Below are 19,581 nucleotides of genomic sequence, written 5' to 3' on the forward strand. Positions count from 1 at the left end.
CACTGCAGTCTGTCAGCTGGGACCTGGGTAGCAACTGGGCTCTGGCTATATATATCTTAGCTGGCGCATTCCTCACTGCCCCAGAGGCCCTGTCGCACTGCCTGCCTGCCTGCCCTCCTGGCGGCCATAGCTGCGGTAGAAAGGGCTGCATGTCTGCGGTCAGCAGGAGTGGGCGAGCCGGTTACTCAGCCACTGAGCCCTGGAGGAATGACGGCCTATTGCTATATGGCATAGCTGGCACCGCTACAGATTCCAGTTCATTAAGGAGTGACTTGGTTTTGACCCTCTTTGATGAGAGATGGGGGTGAAAGACTGGCTAAGGTATAATGGAAGCACTGCCTGCCAAGTGTACGTGTAGGCTAAGTGCTGCCTTTTAACATGGCGCCTAGTAGGGTATCATGGATACCAACTGATAGTGACTCACTCTCTCACACACTTACACGTCGGTTTTGATTCGTTATTTCTGTCCACAATTCATTATGTAAGGGGAACACATAATTGGCAGTTGCAGAAGTTGCTCAGGCGTGATTCAGTTAAATGAACATGACACTGACCAATGATCACACATCATCTACACACTCACAGTCATACAGGCACCTTCATATACACTTTGGTAGTCATAAGCACCCATCCCCCATCCCCCCCCCCCCCCCCCTCCCCCCGCTATCTCAACATCTTTACCACCTCTGTGCCTCGAAGGAAAATGCACATGTCTTTCCCAGCACAAGTGTTGTTCGTGTGTGCGCCATATGTGTGTGTTTGTGGATGGGTGGATGGATGGTTAGATATCTCTGGCATAGCTAGCATGCCACTCTAAATCCGCAGCGTCAACTTGCATATCCATTCCCCGCACCCCTGAGTGCTCAGAGGCCATACACTCCATAATTCCACTGTGCTCCCCTGAGCCTAACTAAGCTTCAACAGTCCCCCACCTCACCTCCCATCCCTCTCCATGTCACAGTGCCCCCCTCACTTCCTGGAAGTGTGACTGTGTGACACTGAGCCTGTAATATTCCTAATAATACTGAGGTGTGACATGGAAAGAAGCGACTTAATCAGTTTGCAGGAGGTGTGTGTGTGTGTGTGGTGCGTATTGTGTGTGTGTGTGGTGCGTATTGTGTGTGTGGTGCGCATTGTGTGTGTGTGGTGCGTATTATGTGTGTGTGTGTGTGTGTGTGTGTGGTGTGTATGCGTGTGTGTGAGTGGTGCATATTATGTGTGTGTGTGTGTGGGCGTATTGCGTGTGTCATTTGGGAGCTGCTTTCTTGGTACTATCCTCATATGAACTTCATATCATGTGCCAGCCAGGCTGCAATATGCCATGCTTCCTGCCAGAGTGCCTCCTAATGCATTGATTGATCTGAGCGCTCACTTCCATTTCAGTTTTATCAGGTCAATAAAGGCAGAACAGATAGCGGGTTCTCTGCTGGGTGGAATAAAATGGCTACATGCGCCTTGTGAAGTGCCGAGTCTTATTGGGTCCCAGATTAATACAAAAAAGATGTTGGATACATCTGGTGTTACTACAGACAAGATTATTATTATAAATGTGTCCTTATCAGTTATCATTTGGTTCTTCATTTTTATGTCAGTTGGACGTGTGTATTTGGAGCAAAAGGCCAAAAGGACAGTTGAGGTCCTGTGCTGTTTGATTGGAATCGTTCTGTACTGACCTGGTCCTGCTTTCTCCTTCTCTCTTACAGCTATCCAGAACCCCAAGAACCCCAAAGAGGCTCTAAAGTCATTCAACTTCGACTACTCCTACTGGTCACACACCTCTGTAAGTATCTGCTCTCTCCATGGATTCCTCTTTACTAGATTTCCATACATTTCTCCATAGACTCACATCTGGGATGGCATACTGCTTGATATAGGATTTTTATATCTTGTCTTTCAAGGAGTGTGTCATATCAGAGCCATCTCAGAAACACTTGAGATAATGTCCATATAAATGAACAGGGCCGATTCGCAATGCCAATATAGTGTGTGCTTGCAAATCTCCCACCTTTCTGGCAAAAACCCAATTGTGTATTGAACTGCGCTGTCATTGATCCAATCATCTCGCAAGCAAAGGCTGCTCATGCGCAGTTGAAAAATATAGAGGAACAGGTGCCCGAAATCGCTGGCCAGAGGCGTCAGCAATATGGCCGCCAAGTGAAGGGACTTATACAGACGGACTTTGGTCTTACCTCTGTATAGTAGTTCTCTGTGGTAGACAATTGGGCTTCCACTAGGGCTGTAACGATACGCTCAACTCACGATTCGGTTCGTATCACGATTTATGACCTACTGTTCGATACACCCCACGATTTCACATAGCCAACATTATAAAGTCAAATTATGAATAAAAACTGTGATAGTTTATAGGTAGAATAGGTTACAAGAGGCTACTAATAATTTTGAAAAGTTTAAATAAAATAGTGATCATGATTTGAAGCTTGGAAGCACTATCACTTCATGTCATGTGGTTGTTTTCTGGACTGCTGGGCAGCACAACCTTGAAAGGGCGTATCACGATACAGTATCGTAACTCTGTCTATCGCGATTCCTCGGTTCGATACAATATCATTACAGCCCTAGCTTCCACTCTTAAGGGAGACTGAGGATGTGAACTACTTGGTGTTGTTTTGATTTAAAATCTTTGTGTCTGTGTTTTTTTCCTGTTTAGCCGGATGACCCCAGCTTCGCCTCCCAGTGTCAGGTGTACAATGACATCGGTAAGGAGATGCTGCAGCATGCCTTCGAGGGCTACAACGTCTGCATCTTCGCATACGGCCAGACAGGCGCTGGCAAGTCCTACACCATGATGGGCAAACAGGAGGAGGGACAGGAAGGCATCATACCTCTGGTACTACACACACACACACACACACACACACACACACACACACACACACACACACACACACACACACACACACACACACACACACACACACACACACACACAGAGAAAGGCACACATTCACAGCTACATATTTTAATGTTTTACTTCCTCACAACCCCCAACAAATTCACTCACAAATGTACACACACAGATGGGTTTGCGTAAGGTGCAAGAGATAGTAAGGCATGCCGCTGGTGCTGCTCATTCTCAACGATTTTCATTTACTCACACACACACACACACACACACACACACACACACACACACACACACACACACACACACACACACACACACACACACACACACACACACACACACACACACACACACACACTCTTTAACTTACACCCTGTCCTTAACACTAGCAGACACTCACTGGTGTAGCCTTACTCGCACTGTACATGATGCAAGCACACATTCCATATACATAAGCAGCAGCCTTTCCAACAACATGAATTTTTAGAGCTGTTTGTTTCCTTTTTAGCTCTTATCTCCAAGTCATTTACTCTCTCCGAGCATCATTGGCTGCCTTAAGTCACAGGGGGATGTTGTTTTTTCTAGTCTCCTCTCTCTCTGTGCTCTGTTCTGTGGCTCTAACGAGCTGGAGCGCCAGAAGTGCGTGGGCAGATAGTGTATGTGTGTGTGGCTCGGCTCCGTGTGTCTGAGATATTTTTGTGCCTTATCGATCCTTGCTCCTCCTGTCGTCTAATGCAACCCTCTTTCTCCCCCCTCCATGTCTTCCTCTCTCTCTCTCTCTCTCTCTCTCTCTCTCTCTCTCTCTCTCTCTCTCTCTCTTTCTGTATCTCTCTCTTTCTCTGCCCTTCTCCCCTCCCCCACTTCTCTCTATTGCTGCAGCTCTGCGAAGAACTCTTCGAGAAAATCAATGACAACAACAACGGGGACATCTCCTACTCAGTTGAGGTGAGAGGCCTGTTGCCTGCGGCCATGCGTCACTATGGTCCCCCATCCCCCCTGGCTGCCCCTATTCCCAGTATCAAAGTGTCCTCTCTTGGGGAGTGTGTGTGTTTCTCTGTGTGTCTGTGTGTCCGTGTGTCCATCAGTGCTCAGGACATTGTTACAGTTGCCAGGAATGAGTCCCTGCTTGGGCTATGAGGTAATGGTGGCTTTCTCAGGCCTGCCTCCTCCCTACTCAGCCCTGAATGCCGAATGTTGGCAGGCACCCATCACGGCTTTCACTGGGCAAAGGTGTATGGCACCTTTCAGATGCTAATGGACCGAAGGACGTGTGTGTGTGTGTGTGTGTGTGCGTGTGTGCGTGTGTGCGTGTGTGCGTGTGTGCGTGCGTGCGTGCGTGCGTGCGTGCGTGCGTGCGTGCGTGCGTGCGCGTGCGCGTGTGTGCGCGCGCGCACATTTGTGTGTGAACGCTTGTGTGCATTGACATCCCAGCCAAGATGTACAAATGTGAAATATAGTAAATGGCTCTTAAGTAGAGCTTTGTGTTTTTTTGTGTATGGACTTTTTGTGGTGTTTATGGGCAAGCATAAATCTTGTTAACCAAATAAACTTTAAGGGTGGTGTAACCTTCCCTTTCTCCAAGACAAATATCTCCCTGATGGAGAGACTAATAAAGAAAGCTTAACCTAGACACCCTCCTCTTGGATCTGGTCCCTTCCGTGTATTCCCAAACAAAAAAATCCTCAAGCATTGGGTTAAAATATGGGTTAAAATTACCCAAACTTTTTTTTGTCCTAACATTGTCATTGATGTCCTTCAGGTGAGCTACATGGAGATCTACTGTGAGCGGGTCAGGGACCTGCTGAACCCGAAGAACAAGGGCAACCTGCGGGTGAGGGAGCATCCTCTGCTGGGGCCCTACGTGGAGGACCTGTCCAAGCTGGCCGTCACCTCCTACACAGACATCGCCGACCTCATGGACGCCGGAAACAAGGCCAGGTAGGTCTGGGGGAGACTTAGGACTCGGTGCACAAAAAAATCTTCTGAAAGTAGTGTACTTCTAAACGTAGTGTTGGAAAAAAGTACTGTCTAAAGGTAGTGTTGAGTGCTCTGGTCAAACCTGGACCTGAGTCTTTGAGAAGAAGGCCAGTTTGCCTTGAGGGCCAGGAAGGGACTCAACCAATCAAGGGGAGGAGAGATGATTGATGGCAGCAGCACAATTAGAATAACCCATGAAGACCTAAGGAGTCCAGTTTAGTTTGTGTTGCACAGGTTGCTCTTATTGGGACAAGAGAGGAATCCATAAGAAAACAGTGAAAGAATTAATAATGCTTTTATTTTAGTCATAGTAATTTTTAATGTCAGAATAGTTTTTTATATTTTTTGTCGATATAAATGAGTTTTCAAGTAATTCTAAAGGTTTGTCCAGACAGTTTTGTGTAAACTTGTCAAGGCAATGCAAATCCATTTGGGGAATTTGCTACAAATAAGTAATAAGAGGCAATGTTTATGCTAGAGGCAATCAAAACTGAAGATGCTAAGTCTTAGGGCCTAGACCTAGACAGTCAGCAAGCCTGTCTGACTGGTTACTGTTTCTTTTCTCTCCCTCGTCTTACTGTAAAATGTCAGATGTCGTTTGTTTTCCTGCACTAAGGAGCACTCCTTAGAGAGCAGTAGCTGAATATTAATCACACTTACTCATTTGTTTGTTGCTTAGCTGCGAACTCATTGGTACACAGAAAAGCAGGTCTCTTTGTACCCTTAACCAAAAAAGTGTAGAGTCGAGGGAGTGGGGAGGGTGATCAAGCCACAGACAATATTGCCTACTTAATTCTTCCAGAGAGACGGGGCTTGCTCATTGTGGTTGGTTTTGGTAGTGGCAGTGTGCTGTGCTGTGCTGGGAAGCAGCCTGTAGAGTAGGGCTGTGGCCAGCCTAAAGTAGGCTGCTGTGTCTGGGCCAGCTTCTAGCTTCCGCACTGCTGCTGCAGTCTGCAGAGAGAGATACGTGGACAATGAGTTTATCAGTCCGGGGAGGAGCAGACAGACTTCACCTGCTTGTGTTTTGTTGCTATGCGTGGTGGTGTGTGCATAAATGAAGAAGAGAGATAGGGTGAGAGAGAGAGAGAGAGAGAGAGTTTATGTGTGTGAGTGAGTGTGTGTGAGTGCGTACGTGCCTGTGTGTGTGTGTGCGTGTGTGTGTGTGAGAGAGAGAGAGAGAGACCATTCTTTTCCCTCAGCAGGAGGAAGAGTGACTGCGATTTAATCTGCTTTGCTGAGTCACAAGGTGTATTCGTGATAATGTGGCGGCGAGTTTAAGCCCATCTCTTTTTTTCCGCCTTCCTCCTCTTCCTCCTCCGCTCCACTTACACTCCTCCAGCACAAAGAATGGGACCATATTTATTCCCACAGTCATGCTATCAGCACTCAGTGTAAACCCTGTCAAGGAATTATCCTTCTATCCCTCTTCCTTCCATGCATACCACTTCCCTCCTTCCCCACCTCCACCACCCACTCCATCCCTCCCTGAGTCACAAAGTGTATTCCTCCTGATAATGTGGCGTGCTGAAGCCAATCTCTTCTCCGCCCTACTCTTCCTCCTGCTTTTCCTCCTCCTCCGCCTCCTCTTACCAGGAAGAAAAAGACATATTACCCCAATCAGCATAATAGAAACCGCTTGTCATAGAGTTATCCCTCTATCCCTCCACTTACCACTTACTCATCCCCCTCTTCACCACCACCATCACCACCCCCACATCCCACCTCGTCCCTCCCGGTGGGGATTGAGCCTCAGTTTAGGCCGCCTCTCTGTCTGTGTCTGTGGGATCCTCATTGAGTGCAGTCCGGATGACTCAGGAGGACCAGGGGTAGACGGGGTGAAAAAGTCCCTACAGTACCTTTGTATGTGGAGGGAGAGAGGGAGAGACAGAGGGGAGATTATCTTACGGGCCCAGGCTAAATAGCAAATGAGTTGTCCCTGAGGTCACGTCCCATTCTGATGCCGATATAATCCCTCTGCTCTGCTGACAGGGAAGGTTTCCCATCAATGGAGACAGGTGTGCACACCCTACACTGACCTCTACTGTGTGTGCGTGTGCGTGTGCGTGAGCGTGTGCGTGTGTGTGTGTGTGTGTGTGTGTGTGTGTGTGTGTGTGTGTGTGTGTGTGTGTGTGTGTGTGTGTGTGTGTGTGTGTGTGTGTGTGTGTGTGTGTGTGTATGTGTGTGTGTGTATGTATGTGTGAGAGAGAGAGACACACACACACGCACACAGAAAGACAGATGGAAAGAGGGAAGGAATGTGAGTGGGGGTGGTAGTAGTGTGTGTGTAAGGGAGTGTGTGTTCGTGTTCTCACCCCTGCCCTTTATGTAAGAGTAGCCAGGGGGTTCAGTTCAATGCTCTGTGATGAGTAAACATCAAACAAAAATCATCACCCCTGGAGATATTCTGGTGACTGACGATTAAGTACATATGGGTGTTAACCTCTAGGCTCTCTCGGCCTGGCCTCCATTTTGTGGGCTGTGTGTTTGCGACCTGCATGGAGCTGTGTCTAGATGGAAGGATGGATGAAATGATAGATTAAATTATAGATGGATGGATGGATGCATAGGCTGAGAGATAGATGGTGATGGTAGATGGTAGATTTTTAAAAATATCTATATTTTTTTACTTTTTATGCCTTTATTTGATGGTGAAAGTGAAGAGATAATAGGAAATGAGTCGGACAGAGGTGGGGTAGGGAGAGGAAAATGACCCAGACCAAATCCAACCAATGTCCAACTTGCCCATTCATGCTATGGTGTCTTTGTGTTAAGTGCACCACAGCTGCACTAGAAGGACTTGATTGCACACCAACTTTTATGCACGATCATGCAGGGGCCCTATTGTGACCTTGGCAGGCTATAAAGGGGGCCCTATCAGCGTTTTGCCCTGGGGTCCAATGTGCAATGGTTCCACCACTGTGATCAAGGTTGCATTTTCTAATTGCAACTCTGCTTCTCTTCCTCCTCTCTTGTCTCCTCTCCCTGCAGGACGGTGGCTGCCACCAACATGAACGAGACCAGCAGTCGCTCACACGCCGTCTTCACCATCGTCTTCACGCAGAGGAAGCACGACAACGAGACCGACCTTTCCACCGAAAAGGTCAGACAGTGCTCCTTGGAGGCCTGCTGCCAGGGCTCCCTGCCAAAGGCCACAGAGTTTGGCTCTTTGTGTCTAGCCCTTTGTTATGTCCCCTTTACCCTAGTGCTCAGAGTAAAATGGCTACCCTCTCCCTAAAACATTCCCCCTCTCCACCAAAAAGTTCCCCTCTCCCTCGCCGAAGCTAACCCATCTTTTATATTTCTCTACTCACTTTCTCCTTTCACCTTTCTCCCGCCAGCGGTCTTAGTAGAGACCCTCTATTTTGTTTACAAACCCCTCCTTTGTTACAGCATACCCCCTTTCGTCTAGTACTGATTGTTAGGAGTAAAAAAATAAAACTTCTCCCCCATCACCACCCCACCCAGTCCCTCTGTAATCATTTTGTTATTTCCACCTTCTATATCAGACCTATCAGTCTTAATTGGAGTACAAATGCAAGTCCCCCATCCCCCATTCTCCATCCTCACCCCACTCCACCCGCCCCCACTCTCCTCTACCCTACTGAAATCAGCACTACGCACCACAAGCCACAACCCCACATCACCACCACCCAGGGCCCCACTGCAGAATGGCATAGCCGAGCTTCCTACTCTTCCTGCCATTGTAGGGCTCATTGTCTGTGTGTGTGGCTGCACAAAGCGGCGCCTGTGTCCCCCCAGCCCTCCTTACCCCATGCATGCACACGGCAGCCATTGTGTCACTCACTCACTCGCTCTGCATCCTGCTCAGGCCTCTATGGAAGAGTTTGGCTTGCGGATAGTAATGGAAATACATACTGACTGAAGCATTCAGTCCCCCCCCCCCCACACCTTCCTCTGCGTTGAATCTTGTATTTATGTTGGAGCTTCCCTCACCAACACCTCATCTTTTACGAAATGTCAAACCGCAAGGTCTCCAAGTCCATTGGAATTGCATAAATTATGTCTGCAAACCATTGTTGCTGTTTTTTATATCACATTTGTATTCCCTCTGCATTAAATCATGTGCTTTTGGTAAGATTTTTCAGTGTGTGCAGGGATATCCCAGTAGAAATGCTATGTTTAGAGGTTGTGGTTAAATGTTAACTGTCCGCCGCCACCCATGCATCATTCCAGAGGAGTCCATGTTGTTTTTACACAACTCTCGTGACCTGGTTACAGGCTCATGAACACACACTAATCTAGAGATAATGGAGAGATATGGCGTGGACTGGCGGCGTGTTTGTGGTATTGTTGTGTGCTGGGACGCATGTGTTTCGTTTCGCTTCAGTTTCCTCTCTGCGTCCATTTCATGGCCTCCTGTGCCGCTCTGCTTCTAGGTCAGCAAAATCAGCCTCGTGGACTTGGCAGGCAGCGAGCGTGCTGACTCCACAGGAGCCAAGGGGACACGGCTAAAGGTAGGACTCACGATACGACAACAGCACAAGGCCACTACATACAATATAATACAGCCTTACACACGGGCTCCAGCTATGTATGTGCCTTGTAACAACATACACTATATTACCAAAATTGTTCGCTCACACATCAAATTCTATCCACCAATGCGCTTTTGGAAGAAGGGTCAAAAATGACTATAAACACTCTCCTCAACATTGTGGACACCCTTCCCAGATGGGTTGAGGCTGTAGTAGCTGCAAAAGGTGCACCGATATCATATTGAACCCTATGGGCTCATATGTGAGTCTAGGCAGGTGAGCGAATAATACATTCTGTAATTTTGTGTATTTAACCCATGGATGCCTAAGGCATGAGGCCTTATAATTGCCTAAGCCCTTTTTGGGAAAAGGTGCCCTCAGCCTAGAACAATCTAAATATCTCAGCCTCCGACGCAGATACAAAAAAATGAAATAAGTTGCATTTAAAAGCTAACTCCATGCAGCTTCAGACGCCTGGCTCAATGATGCACATATGCAGCATCCACCATCAATGAGTTAATGGGACAAAACTAGAGGTAGAACTCGCAATATGACAGCAGGCTGCATATACTGTATCTTCATGTGTGTACTGTCCTGTCCTGTCCTGTCCAGCACACCGTATATTTTTCATATAAGCTGTACTGCTCACAATACAGCAGCCAAAGGCCACAGGCCGCATATACAGCTGTATACATGCACTCCACCTCGATGTGTGTATTGTATCAACGTATATGAAAGGGAACATTGATCTAAAGGTAGGAGTCACAATGCGGCAGTTGAAGGCCACATACAATTTAAACATGTTTATGCATCTTCATGCATGTACATGTATGTCTTTGATTTGATTGCTGTGTAAAACACCATGTCTCTCTCATATGAGCCATACTGCACACAACAAAACAGCTGAATGCCATATGCAAACAGCCTTGTACACAGACTCCATCTTGATGTGTGTATTGAAACAAAATATGTATTCAGTATGTAAGGGGACATTGCTTAAGGTAGGACTTACAACAGGTGAAGACCACATGTATAGAATATACAGTACAGCCTAACATCAGCTCCATCATCATGCGCACTGCAGCACATCATATTTGTTTTGCATGTGCTATTCTACTCACAGTAGGGCAGATGAAGGCCGCGTACATATACGTACAGCTTTATCCCCAAGCTCCACTTTGGAGTGTGTAATATAACAGCATATGTAAGGGGACTTGGCCATTGGCAGGACTCGAAAAGTCAACAGCACAAGGCGTACGTGTACAGTATACACACGTGGAGTTCCACCTTGATGTGTGTACTTTATGTGCAAGACTCCATATTTGTATCACTTATGATTTCTACACTACTGGCTGAGAGAGCATCTGTTCTTGCTCAACCCTGCTGCTATGCTCTTAGTCTTGGGTTAGCCCTTCTTGAATACAGAGATTTCTGAAGCGTTTGGTGTAACAGGAAGTGGTGTCATGTCCTGTGTTTGCAATCAGGACTGTAGTGGTGAGGAAAGAAAGCATGTTTACATAGATTTTACAATCACAAAGCATGTTGCGCAACATGTGAAATGTTTTGCATAGTGTCATTTTTGCTGTTGTGCATATACATATAGTTTTCCGAAGGCTTTTTGCCAAGATTTTGAAATCAGCAACCTTCATTCAGTACTTCTGAAGTATTGCATAGTTGCAGTACTTTTAACACGTTCTGACCCATTGTTTTGTGAATGCAATCTTCTGAATGTAGTGTAATGCAATGATGTGTATACAATCTAGTGTTTTTATTTTCCACACTGTCACTGTACAACATTACTGCTTCATACTGAGGGGTCTGATGAGTTGCATAGCAGCAGTGCAGTGATGGCTGCCGCATGGACAGCTAGCAAGCACATGGAGAGAATGAATGGAGATAAGGGTTCAGTCAGGGTGCTAATCGTGGTTTTGTCTGGACTTCACAGGAGGGAGCCAACATCAACAAATCCCTGACCACGCTGGGGAAGGTTATCTCTGCTCTGGCCGAAGTGGTGAGTATCTCCCAGTGCAGACTGGCCTAACGGGACAAATTGTGTGTGAGTGCGTGCGTGCACGTGTGTGTATGCGTGTGCCGTGTCTCTGTGTGTGAGTGCGTGCATGCATCTGTGCGTTTGCGTTTATGTCTGTTCACTTTTCCTATCTTTAACGCTGTGCGCTCTTTTTCTTGTCTTTCTTCTACCAATGCTTACCCTGTTCAGGATAACTGTACCAGCAAGGTAAAATCCCCTTCGTCAACCCCATCACCACCCCCCACCCTGCGCCCCTCGCCCTCTTCCACTTCTGTGCTATCTTATCTACATCCTCTCATAAACTACTGAGCATTATGGCCACCATATCTTCCTAACCTGCATTATGTCTGACTTCGGAGAATTATGGACCGAGACAACCCATCACACTCTCACTGCATTTGAGCCATTTTTGCTGTATATCCTCTAAACACTGTATGCTGCAGGTTATAGTAATGTTTCTATCCTCATTCGCTAGTAAGCAGGCAGTAATAAACTGTGTTTTGTGTGTATTTGTGTCCGTGTCTGTTGTGTAAAACAGAGCAAGAAGAAGAAGAAGTCTGATTTCATCCCATACAGAGACTCTGTGCTGACATGGCTACTGAGAGAGAACTTGGGTAAGTGAGGAGACTGTGCAGGGGAACACCATTACACTGTAGCTGTGCAGCAGGGCACCAGAATTGCTTGGCAGTTTGCTGTCAGCACATTTTTTCCCTTGGTCGACAATGTGTAATCGTCCTGCAACTTAGTAGCTAATATAGTTATGGGAGATGCATTTCAGAATGGTGGCCACAAAAATACACTGCTGAAAGAGGAGGACTTACGGAATGTCCAGAGAGAGAGAGAGAGAGAGAGAGAGAGAGAGAGAGAGAGAGAGAGAGAGAGAGAGAGAGAGAGAGAGAGAGAGAGAGAGAGAGAGAGAGAGAGAGAGAGAGAGAGAGAGAGAGAGAGAGAGAGAACAAACTATTTCACAGGGGAATGGGAGCTGTGAAGTGTGATTACATTGGTGCGTTCGAAAACACAACTGTCAACAGTCACTTTCTCTCTCGCTCTCTCTCTCGCTCTCTCTCGTTCTCTCCACTTATCTAACCCCTAAATGCTTATCAGTTCTCACTTCCACTTTTGCACACAGTGTACAGTCATGCGGGTGTGTGCTCGCTTGCTCTTGAATTGTTATGGCATTGTAAATAAAGGCAGTTCATGAATGATCTTGATTATTTAATGAAGAAGCATTTTGTCAATTAGCCTTGTCAATTAGATTGTTTTTGGTGACACATGCCCACCAGCTGCTTGGGTGTTGAAATTCTAGTGGTTCTCAAATTGTAATTACAGAAGAAAAGGCATCGGGTTTTTGTTTGGTCTGATGGTGAATCGTGGTATGAAGGGGAAAAAATCTAGTGAAGTGTATTGGTACTGCGCATTTCATACACTGAAGCAGTTTCATGTGCTACCAAAACTAAAAGCAACAGTATGTATAGGTAGAAGCACAAAAGATAAAATCAGTGTAAGCTATTAAATTATTAGGTGCAAATAAGTGTCAACATTATTCTCTCAGGTGGAAACTCCAGAACTGCTATGGTGGCAGCCCTCAGTCCCGCTGACATCAACTACGATGAAACTCTCAGTACCCTCCGGTATGCCCTCAACACTCCCACACACACCACACATACACACCACACCACACACACATTACATTTATCCACCCATCTTTGTAAACCATACTAAACAGCCTCTGCCATCATTTTGACACTTCATCAGACCTCCCACCTTTCTGGAGACACACACACGCGCGCACACACACACACACACACACACACACACACACACACACACACACACACACACACACACACACACACACACACACACACACACACACACACACACACACACACACACACACACACACACACACACACACACACACACACACACACACTCACACACTGTTAAATTGACCCATCCATCAAATGCCAACCCCTTTCTCTACCCACCCCTACTCCTACCCTTGCAGCTATGCGGATCGCGCCAAACAGATCAAGTGCAATGCCGTCATCAACGAGGACCCCAACGCCAAGCTGGTGCGCGAGCTCAAGGATGAGGTCACGCGCCTCAAGGATCTGCTGCGTGCCCAGGGCCTGGGAGACATCCTGGACAGTAAGTGGGGAGAAGCAGGGGTGGCCTCCTACTGTTGGTACCAGGGACTTCATGGTTGAAATGGGGTGGGGGGGGGGCAGGGGGTGAAGAACCCAAGTCATGCTCCTCCATGAAACTTAAGATAAAAAACAATACATTGGTAGCCCATTAACAACCTGTGTTTCCCCATTTTTGAGTCCTGTGGAAGAACATGACTTAGGTGGGGGACTTGCTTGCTGTGAGCCTTAACCCATTGATACATAAAGCACCAGCAAAAAACACCTACTGAATGCCTAAGCCCTTTTTAGGAAAAAGGTGCCCTCAGCCTATAAAAACCTAAATATCTCAGCCTCTGAAGCACATAAAAACATGAAAAAAGTTTCATTTAAACGCTAAGACCCTCATCTTGCATTAGAATGTTTTCACTCAGCTCAAACATACCAACATTTTTAATAAAAATATCTCAAATCTCATGAGCTTCAATGCTACGTCATACCGCTCCAGGCGCCAAAGGTCAATGTTGCGCAACGCAACATCCAGCATCAATGGGTTAAATTTCGCAGGCAACCTAGTGCGATCGAGTGGGTTGAATAGCATCATCACAAGCTTGGTATACACTGGCAAGGCACTCTGCTGTCTCTCTCTTTTGTTGTCTCTTTGTTGTGTTTTTGTTTTTTAACAAGCACTCACACTCTCTCTTTCTCTATGTCTTAAGTGTGAGGTTTTTTCCCCCCTAATGTGCTAACATCATGTCCTTCATTCATCCTACTTCTCCAATGTCTGATGATCTTTTAGATTGAGAAAAACTTCATTAATCAGCTGAAATTAATTTGTGTTGGTAGTAATATTGTTTGTCCTCACATTTACTAACAAAAGGCTTTTTGGTCAAGGTACCCCTTCAGGTGTAACTCACCTAAGGTTTATTATACAAGTCAGCAGTATAATAGTAATCAAATATATAGTGTTACACGGTGCCTTAAATATATTATTATTATTATACAGTATAAGGCAGATCTTCATACCACAATCAGTATTGTCTTCATTTCCATCCTGTTCTTCCTCCACTACAGAGGAAGATGATTACTCGTGTGTGTGTGTGTGTGTGTGTTGTGTGTGTGTGTGTGTTGTGTGCGTGTGTGTGGTGTGTGTGTGTGTGTGTGTGTGTGTGTGTGTGTGTGTGTGTGTGTGTGTGTGTGTGTGTGTGTGTGTGTGTGTGTGTGTGTGTGTGTGTGTGTGTGTGTAGGGTGTGTGTGTAGGGTGTGTGTGTGTGTGTGTGTGTGTGGTGTGTAGGGTGTTTGTGTGTGTGTGAGTGTTTGTGAGTAAGTCGTCTATTAGTCCTCTTTCTTGTCTGACCTTTGTCCCTTATCGTGTTCTGCCGTCTCCTTCTTCCAGTGGACCCAATGGGGGATGATTACCCTGGAATCAAATGTGTGTATACGTGTCATGGGCCTCGTGCTGTACTGTACCGCCAAGCTGCCTTTCTATTCTCTCTTGCTCTTGCAGGCTACTAACTTTATTTTAAACTTTTGTATTTTAAGTTTGCACTACCCTTCCCCTCGCGTGCTCTCCGTTTGTGCTTTTTCTCTCTCCCTCTGATTGGCTGATCATTGCTTCTGGCCCCTCCACTTTGCGAAAAAAAAAAAAAACTTCCTTTGGCTTTGCATGTCTGGTTTTTTGAGGTTAATGCCATTTGCCGTTTTAACTCAAGGAGTCCCAGACCAATGGCTGAGGGGTTTTAACTGTTTTGCTGCAATGGGGTGGGGGGTGTAATGTATCGAGGCTGCCAAGATTTATGATGGCATGACCCTTTTGATTATTTGGTACTTGCTACAAATTGAACGCATCAGTCAAAGCAAAGTGACATGATGCTGGTAGTTTTGCTGTCAGAGCATAGAATATGTCATAAAATAAAACCTACTGCGGAATGGCGCTAATATTTGCTTCTTTAAGCTCATAAGAATCATTTTGTGTTTCTTTATAGGTTTTTTAAACATCTAAACTATGGATGCATCTGACTGACTTGATTCGTTTCCCTTTCCCCTAATACTATTCCTCATTGTTGTCATTGTCCACCATTTTGTATTCCTAACCTTCCTCTCTTGAAACTTTGTTTTTTGTCTCTCTCCTTTCTTGCCAGTGAAGCTTGTGTCATTATCTCATATTGTTCATTGCAGGTGACAATGTTAAGTCCCTGCTGATTTCTCAAATGGAGGCATTGAACAACAAAAGGACAGGTGCATTTTTGCCATGGGTTTGGTTAGAGCTTTAGAGCTAGTTTTCTTAGAGCTAGTCCATCATGTTATGCCTCGGCTGGCAAATGTTCTCCCCTATTTTGTTAGCAACATAGCTTTGAAATGATTATGGCAGATGCTTTGTTGTGTTTCCTGTCCACCTTCCCTGTCCAGTTCCCTCTCGTTTGTGTTCCTTATGCGCCCATCCTTTATCACTCCCTGGGTTGACAATACATATATGTTTTTTGTATTATTGTTTTCTCCTGAAGGCTTCAAGTGTTATAATATCCTCCATTTAAAAAATACAATACTTTTAGAGCCATTCATTCAAATGAGAAAATATCTGTCTGGGAGTTCTTGATGTACGACAACCAACAAATATGGTTGACTGCTTTACCCTCCCTGCCTGCCTTCATTATATGCTAGAAACAGAAAATGGAACGGAAAAAAAGATGCATAATATGCTGGAAGAGAAATGCTCTGCTCGCCTCCTCTCTCCCTAAGCTGCTCTTGTTCGTTTAACAGTGTAACATTATACCAGACAATGACTGCCCAGCCAGCGGTCATGTTGACCCAGTTGTTTTTCTTCTTTTCTGGAGAGTTCCATTTTTTTCCTTGAAACGCCCGAGTGACTGTTTTCTCAATGAGGGTGAATAAAATGGCAGATATTGGAACTTCAGGGCTCTTGAAGGAGGTCTGGCTGTGCTAAAGCTTCGCCTGCCCCACCCCCATAATATGCTTCAAAGGGCTCTTGCGCCCCAATGCCTGTATGCCTCCTGTTTAATGGTTGGGGAATGGACACAGTTGGGGGCACATTTAGAATGCTGTGTGCGTGTGTGTCTCTTACTCCCTCTCAAACCATCTATTTCCCTCTCCCCTCTCTCTCTTTCTCTCCATCTCTGGCATGGTCTCTTTCCCTCCCTTTCTCACTCCTCTTCACTCTTCTCTCTCTCTCTCTCTCTCTCTCTCTCTCTCTCTCTCTCTCTCTCTCTCTCTCTCTCTCTCTCTCTCTCTCTCTCTCTGTCTTTTTCTCTTTCTCTTTCTGTCTCACTCTCTTCCTTATTTACTCCTTTTTCTCTGTCCCCTTTCCCACTCTGTGTGCATATGTTATGGACCGTGTATATGACTTAGTGCCTGTTTGAAAAGCTACTGTATGAATAGCTAAGAGCTCATGGCTGCTAAAGCCCAATATTTTGCAGCATGTGCGTGTTTTTGTCCTCCCCTCCTCCTTCTCCTCCCTGCTCCCTTCTTTGCTCCCCCTTGGCCTTTGCTGCCTTGTACAACTCCTCCTCCTCCTCCTCCTTTCCCTGCTCCTCTACCCAGCGAAAGTGTTGGTGGTCTTTACTCGGGCAAAAAAACGGAAAAAATACTTGTTTAAGCTAACCTCAAAACCTCCTGGTAAACATTTAAAATGAGTTATTTTATGTAGGCCTAATCCATTGAAAGAACCCTCAAAACAGTCAACTCTTTCAAAATTATTGAGAGATTAAAATAAAACTTATTCAATTATATTTCTGCCTGAAGTGGAAACCACCCCTCTGAAGCTTGCATCTTTCATTGTTTCATGTTTTAGTGCTCGTCCTTTGCTGTGAAACCGTGTGTCTTACAATGGTCTCCTCCTCTTGTCTCTTTCTCTCTCTCTTTCTATTTCTCTTTCTTTCTCTCTCCCTCTCCTGATGGACCCTTGTTGTCTACCCACCACATTCCAAACCTCTCCTCTCCTTTCCTCTCTTCTCCTCTTGTCTTCTCTCCTCCGGTCTCCTCGCCTTTTGTCTTCTCTCCTCTCCTCCTCGTCTCGTCTCCTTGTGGGATCTCCCGCGTGTCTCTCCTCCCTCTCCTCTACGTGTGTGCCGCTCAGACCTGAAAGATATACACAACAGTCAGCATAAGTACTTGCTAGCCTCTGAGAACCAACGGCCTGGCCATTTCTCCACAGCCCCTATTGGCTCCCTGACAGCGTCCCCGTCGCTAGGCTCGCTGAGCAGCCAGCTGGGCCTGACATCCGTCTCCAGCATCCAGGAACGCATCATGTCCACGCCGGGCGGAGAGGAGGCCATCGAGCGCCTCAAGGTACTGTTGCACCACCAACCACACCTCAATAACACACATGCAGCCGTACTGGTGCTTGCAGACACGCCCAAATGCACACATGCATTCACACATGAATGCAGGTGTATTTGGACATACAGTGTACGGTACACTTACACAACAACCAAAATTCACTCATTGATGCACAGCTATGTGAAAAACAAAAATCCACGTATAGATGCATGCGCGGACGCCCATAAACATGAACACACACGCATCCAGTGCCACAAGGTACCATCTTTGTGACTCTTAAAAACACCACAATTACTGAAGTATGGCTTCCAGTCTTACTGGATGATATAATGAATTGTATGGCAAGTATAGAATGAGGCAATCAAAGACATACAGCATGGTAGTGAAATGGGGTCCCATTTTTGTCAGGTTAAGCTCAGTGAAATCCATTTACAATGGTCGCTAAAGGACATAGTTGCTGAATGTGCAGCTTAGATACTGTTAGTATACTGGTTAAATATGTATATAGGAGATGCAGTTCAATTCAATTTCAACAAATTTTTCAACACACCACCTCTTACCATGCAACACATGCTATATGATCAAGTGCAATATTATTATCCGCCTCCTCTCTACATAGCTCATTTATCATTCTTTATTTATTACGGCCTCATATCTGCCCCCTTTTTCCTGTGCCCTTACAATCATCCTCCGCTTGGTAACATTGTGGCCAGTTGTCTAAATCCATTATGTACGCAACTGTTCAATGACAAACAAAAGTCACGTATTTGGAAAAATCTAAAAGGAAGATCTGTTTTGACACGGAGTGTCCCCTTATTATGGCACCTGTTTAAATCACAATCCATCACCCAGTAGACACTTGATTAAGAACGGGAGCGGAGATGTGCTCTGCATCACCATGGTAACCTTAAGGAGCTGTCTCCAGGCTCATCCCTGCCTGCCTGCCTGCGTCGCTGCTGTCTGTGCAGATGATGTCTGGAAACTGCCATTAGTTCTCCACTTAATGAAATGGGTGAGGAAGGGACCCGACGTGTTAAATAGCCTCTTGTTTTCCATGTGCAGCGGATGTTGTGAGGTTACAGGGTTTCCCACATTTCCCTTCATTTTAAATGAGGTATTTTTTATAGACCTATTGTTAATAGGCTCAATTTGCCTATTCTTAGACCTTAATTGATATTTGAGTTCATATTTAGGTTTGCTTGGCGTCATAACTAGCCTCCTCTCCGGTGGTTTATTCCTCTATACCTCTTGTTGTTGATGACGACAAGGCAGGGAGACGTACAGCCATTATGAGCTGCAGTTTCCATGGATACAGAGGTTCACACAGCACACGCTCAGTCACCCTGTGACGTCAGCTTGCGACGCAGTCAGCGAGGAAATCGGACCAAAATAGACCTGGTCTTAGTGGCTAACAAGCGTAAATGAAGAGAAAAGAAACCATCTAAATTAGAAAGTGAGTTGTGATATGTGTGCGCTGTTCTCTAAATCCTCTTAGAAGACAACAGTCCAGTCTGTTATGATTCATCACTTCCCATGAGTGCAATGACTTTGTCGATTAGCGCTCATTTTGGTGGCTGTCAACTCCTTTCTATAATAATTAGAACATCTGATAACCTCATCCTTCCTAAGTGGCAACTGCAATTCGGCATTGTTGTCTCCTCCATCCGACAAGGTACGACACTGGCTGTTCACCCCCTAGTCTGTGAGCATCCAGCCAGGTGTAAATTATTCACATGCCTGTGGTCTAGTTACCCTTATATGGCGTGCTCAGGTTGAGATGCATGGACG

At 45.9% G+C, this 19,581-nt stretch overlaps 1 protein-coding gene across 9 annotated transcripts in view; it reads left to right on the top strand.

Annotated features, from left to right (window-relative positions):
- kif1b (kinesin family member 1B) overlaps positions 1-19,581 on the top strand; it is a 105,686-nt gene that overhangs the window by 30,463 nt on the left and 55,642 nt on the right. For 2 of the 9 annotated variants that reach the window (XM_063208886.1, XM_063208887.1), the window contains exons 3-15: positions 1,704-1,780; positions 2,669-2,848; positions 3,746-3,811; positions 4,626-4,804; positions 7,832-7,943; positions 9,241-9,318; positions 11,285-11,350; positions 11,558-11,575; positions 11,907-11,982; positions 12,921-12,999; positions 13,380-13,522; positions 15,676-15,735; positions 17,669-17,802. In XM_063208886.1, coding sequence (XP_063064956.1) covers positions 1,704-1,780; positions 2,669-2,848; positions 3,746-3,811; positions 4,626-4,804; positions 7,832-7,943; positions 9,241-9,318; positions 11,285-11,350; positions 11,558-11,575; positions 11,907-11,982; positions 12,921-12,999; positions 13,380-13,522; positions 15,676-15,735; positions 17,669-17,802 — 1,268 coding nt within the window. Of the gene's footprint in view, positions 1-1,703; positions 1,781-2,668; positions 2,849-3,745; positions 3,812-4,625; positions 4,805-7,831; positions 7,944-9,240; positions 9,319-11,284; positions 11,351-11,557; positions 11,576-11,906; positions 11,983-12,920; positions 13,000-13,379; positions 13,523-14,772; positions 14,930-15,675; positions 15,736-17,590; positions 17,803-19,581 lie in introns of those variants that run through there. The other 7 variants (XM_063208890.1, XM_063208892.1, XM_063208893.1 and 4 more) reach the window with 5 other exon arrangements.

The sequence above is a fragment of the Engraulis encrasicolus genome, chromosome 10 (assembly GCF_034702125.1).
Source record: "Engraulis encrasicolus isolate BLACKSEA-1 chromosome 10, IST_EnEncr_1.0, whole genome shotgun sequence".
Classification (NCBI taxonomy): domain Eukaryota; kingdom Metazoa; phylum Chordata; class Actinopteri; order Clupeiformes; family Engraulidae; genus Engraulis; species Engraulis encrasicolus.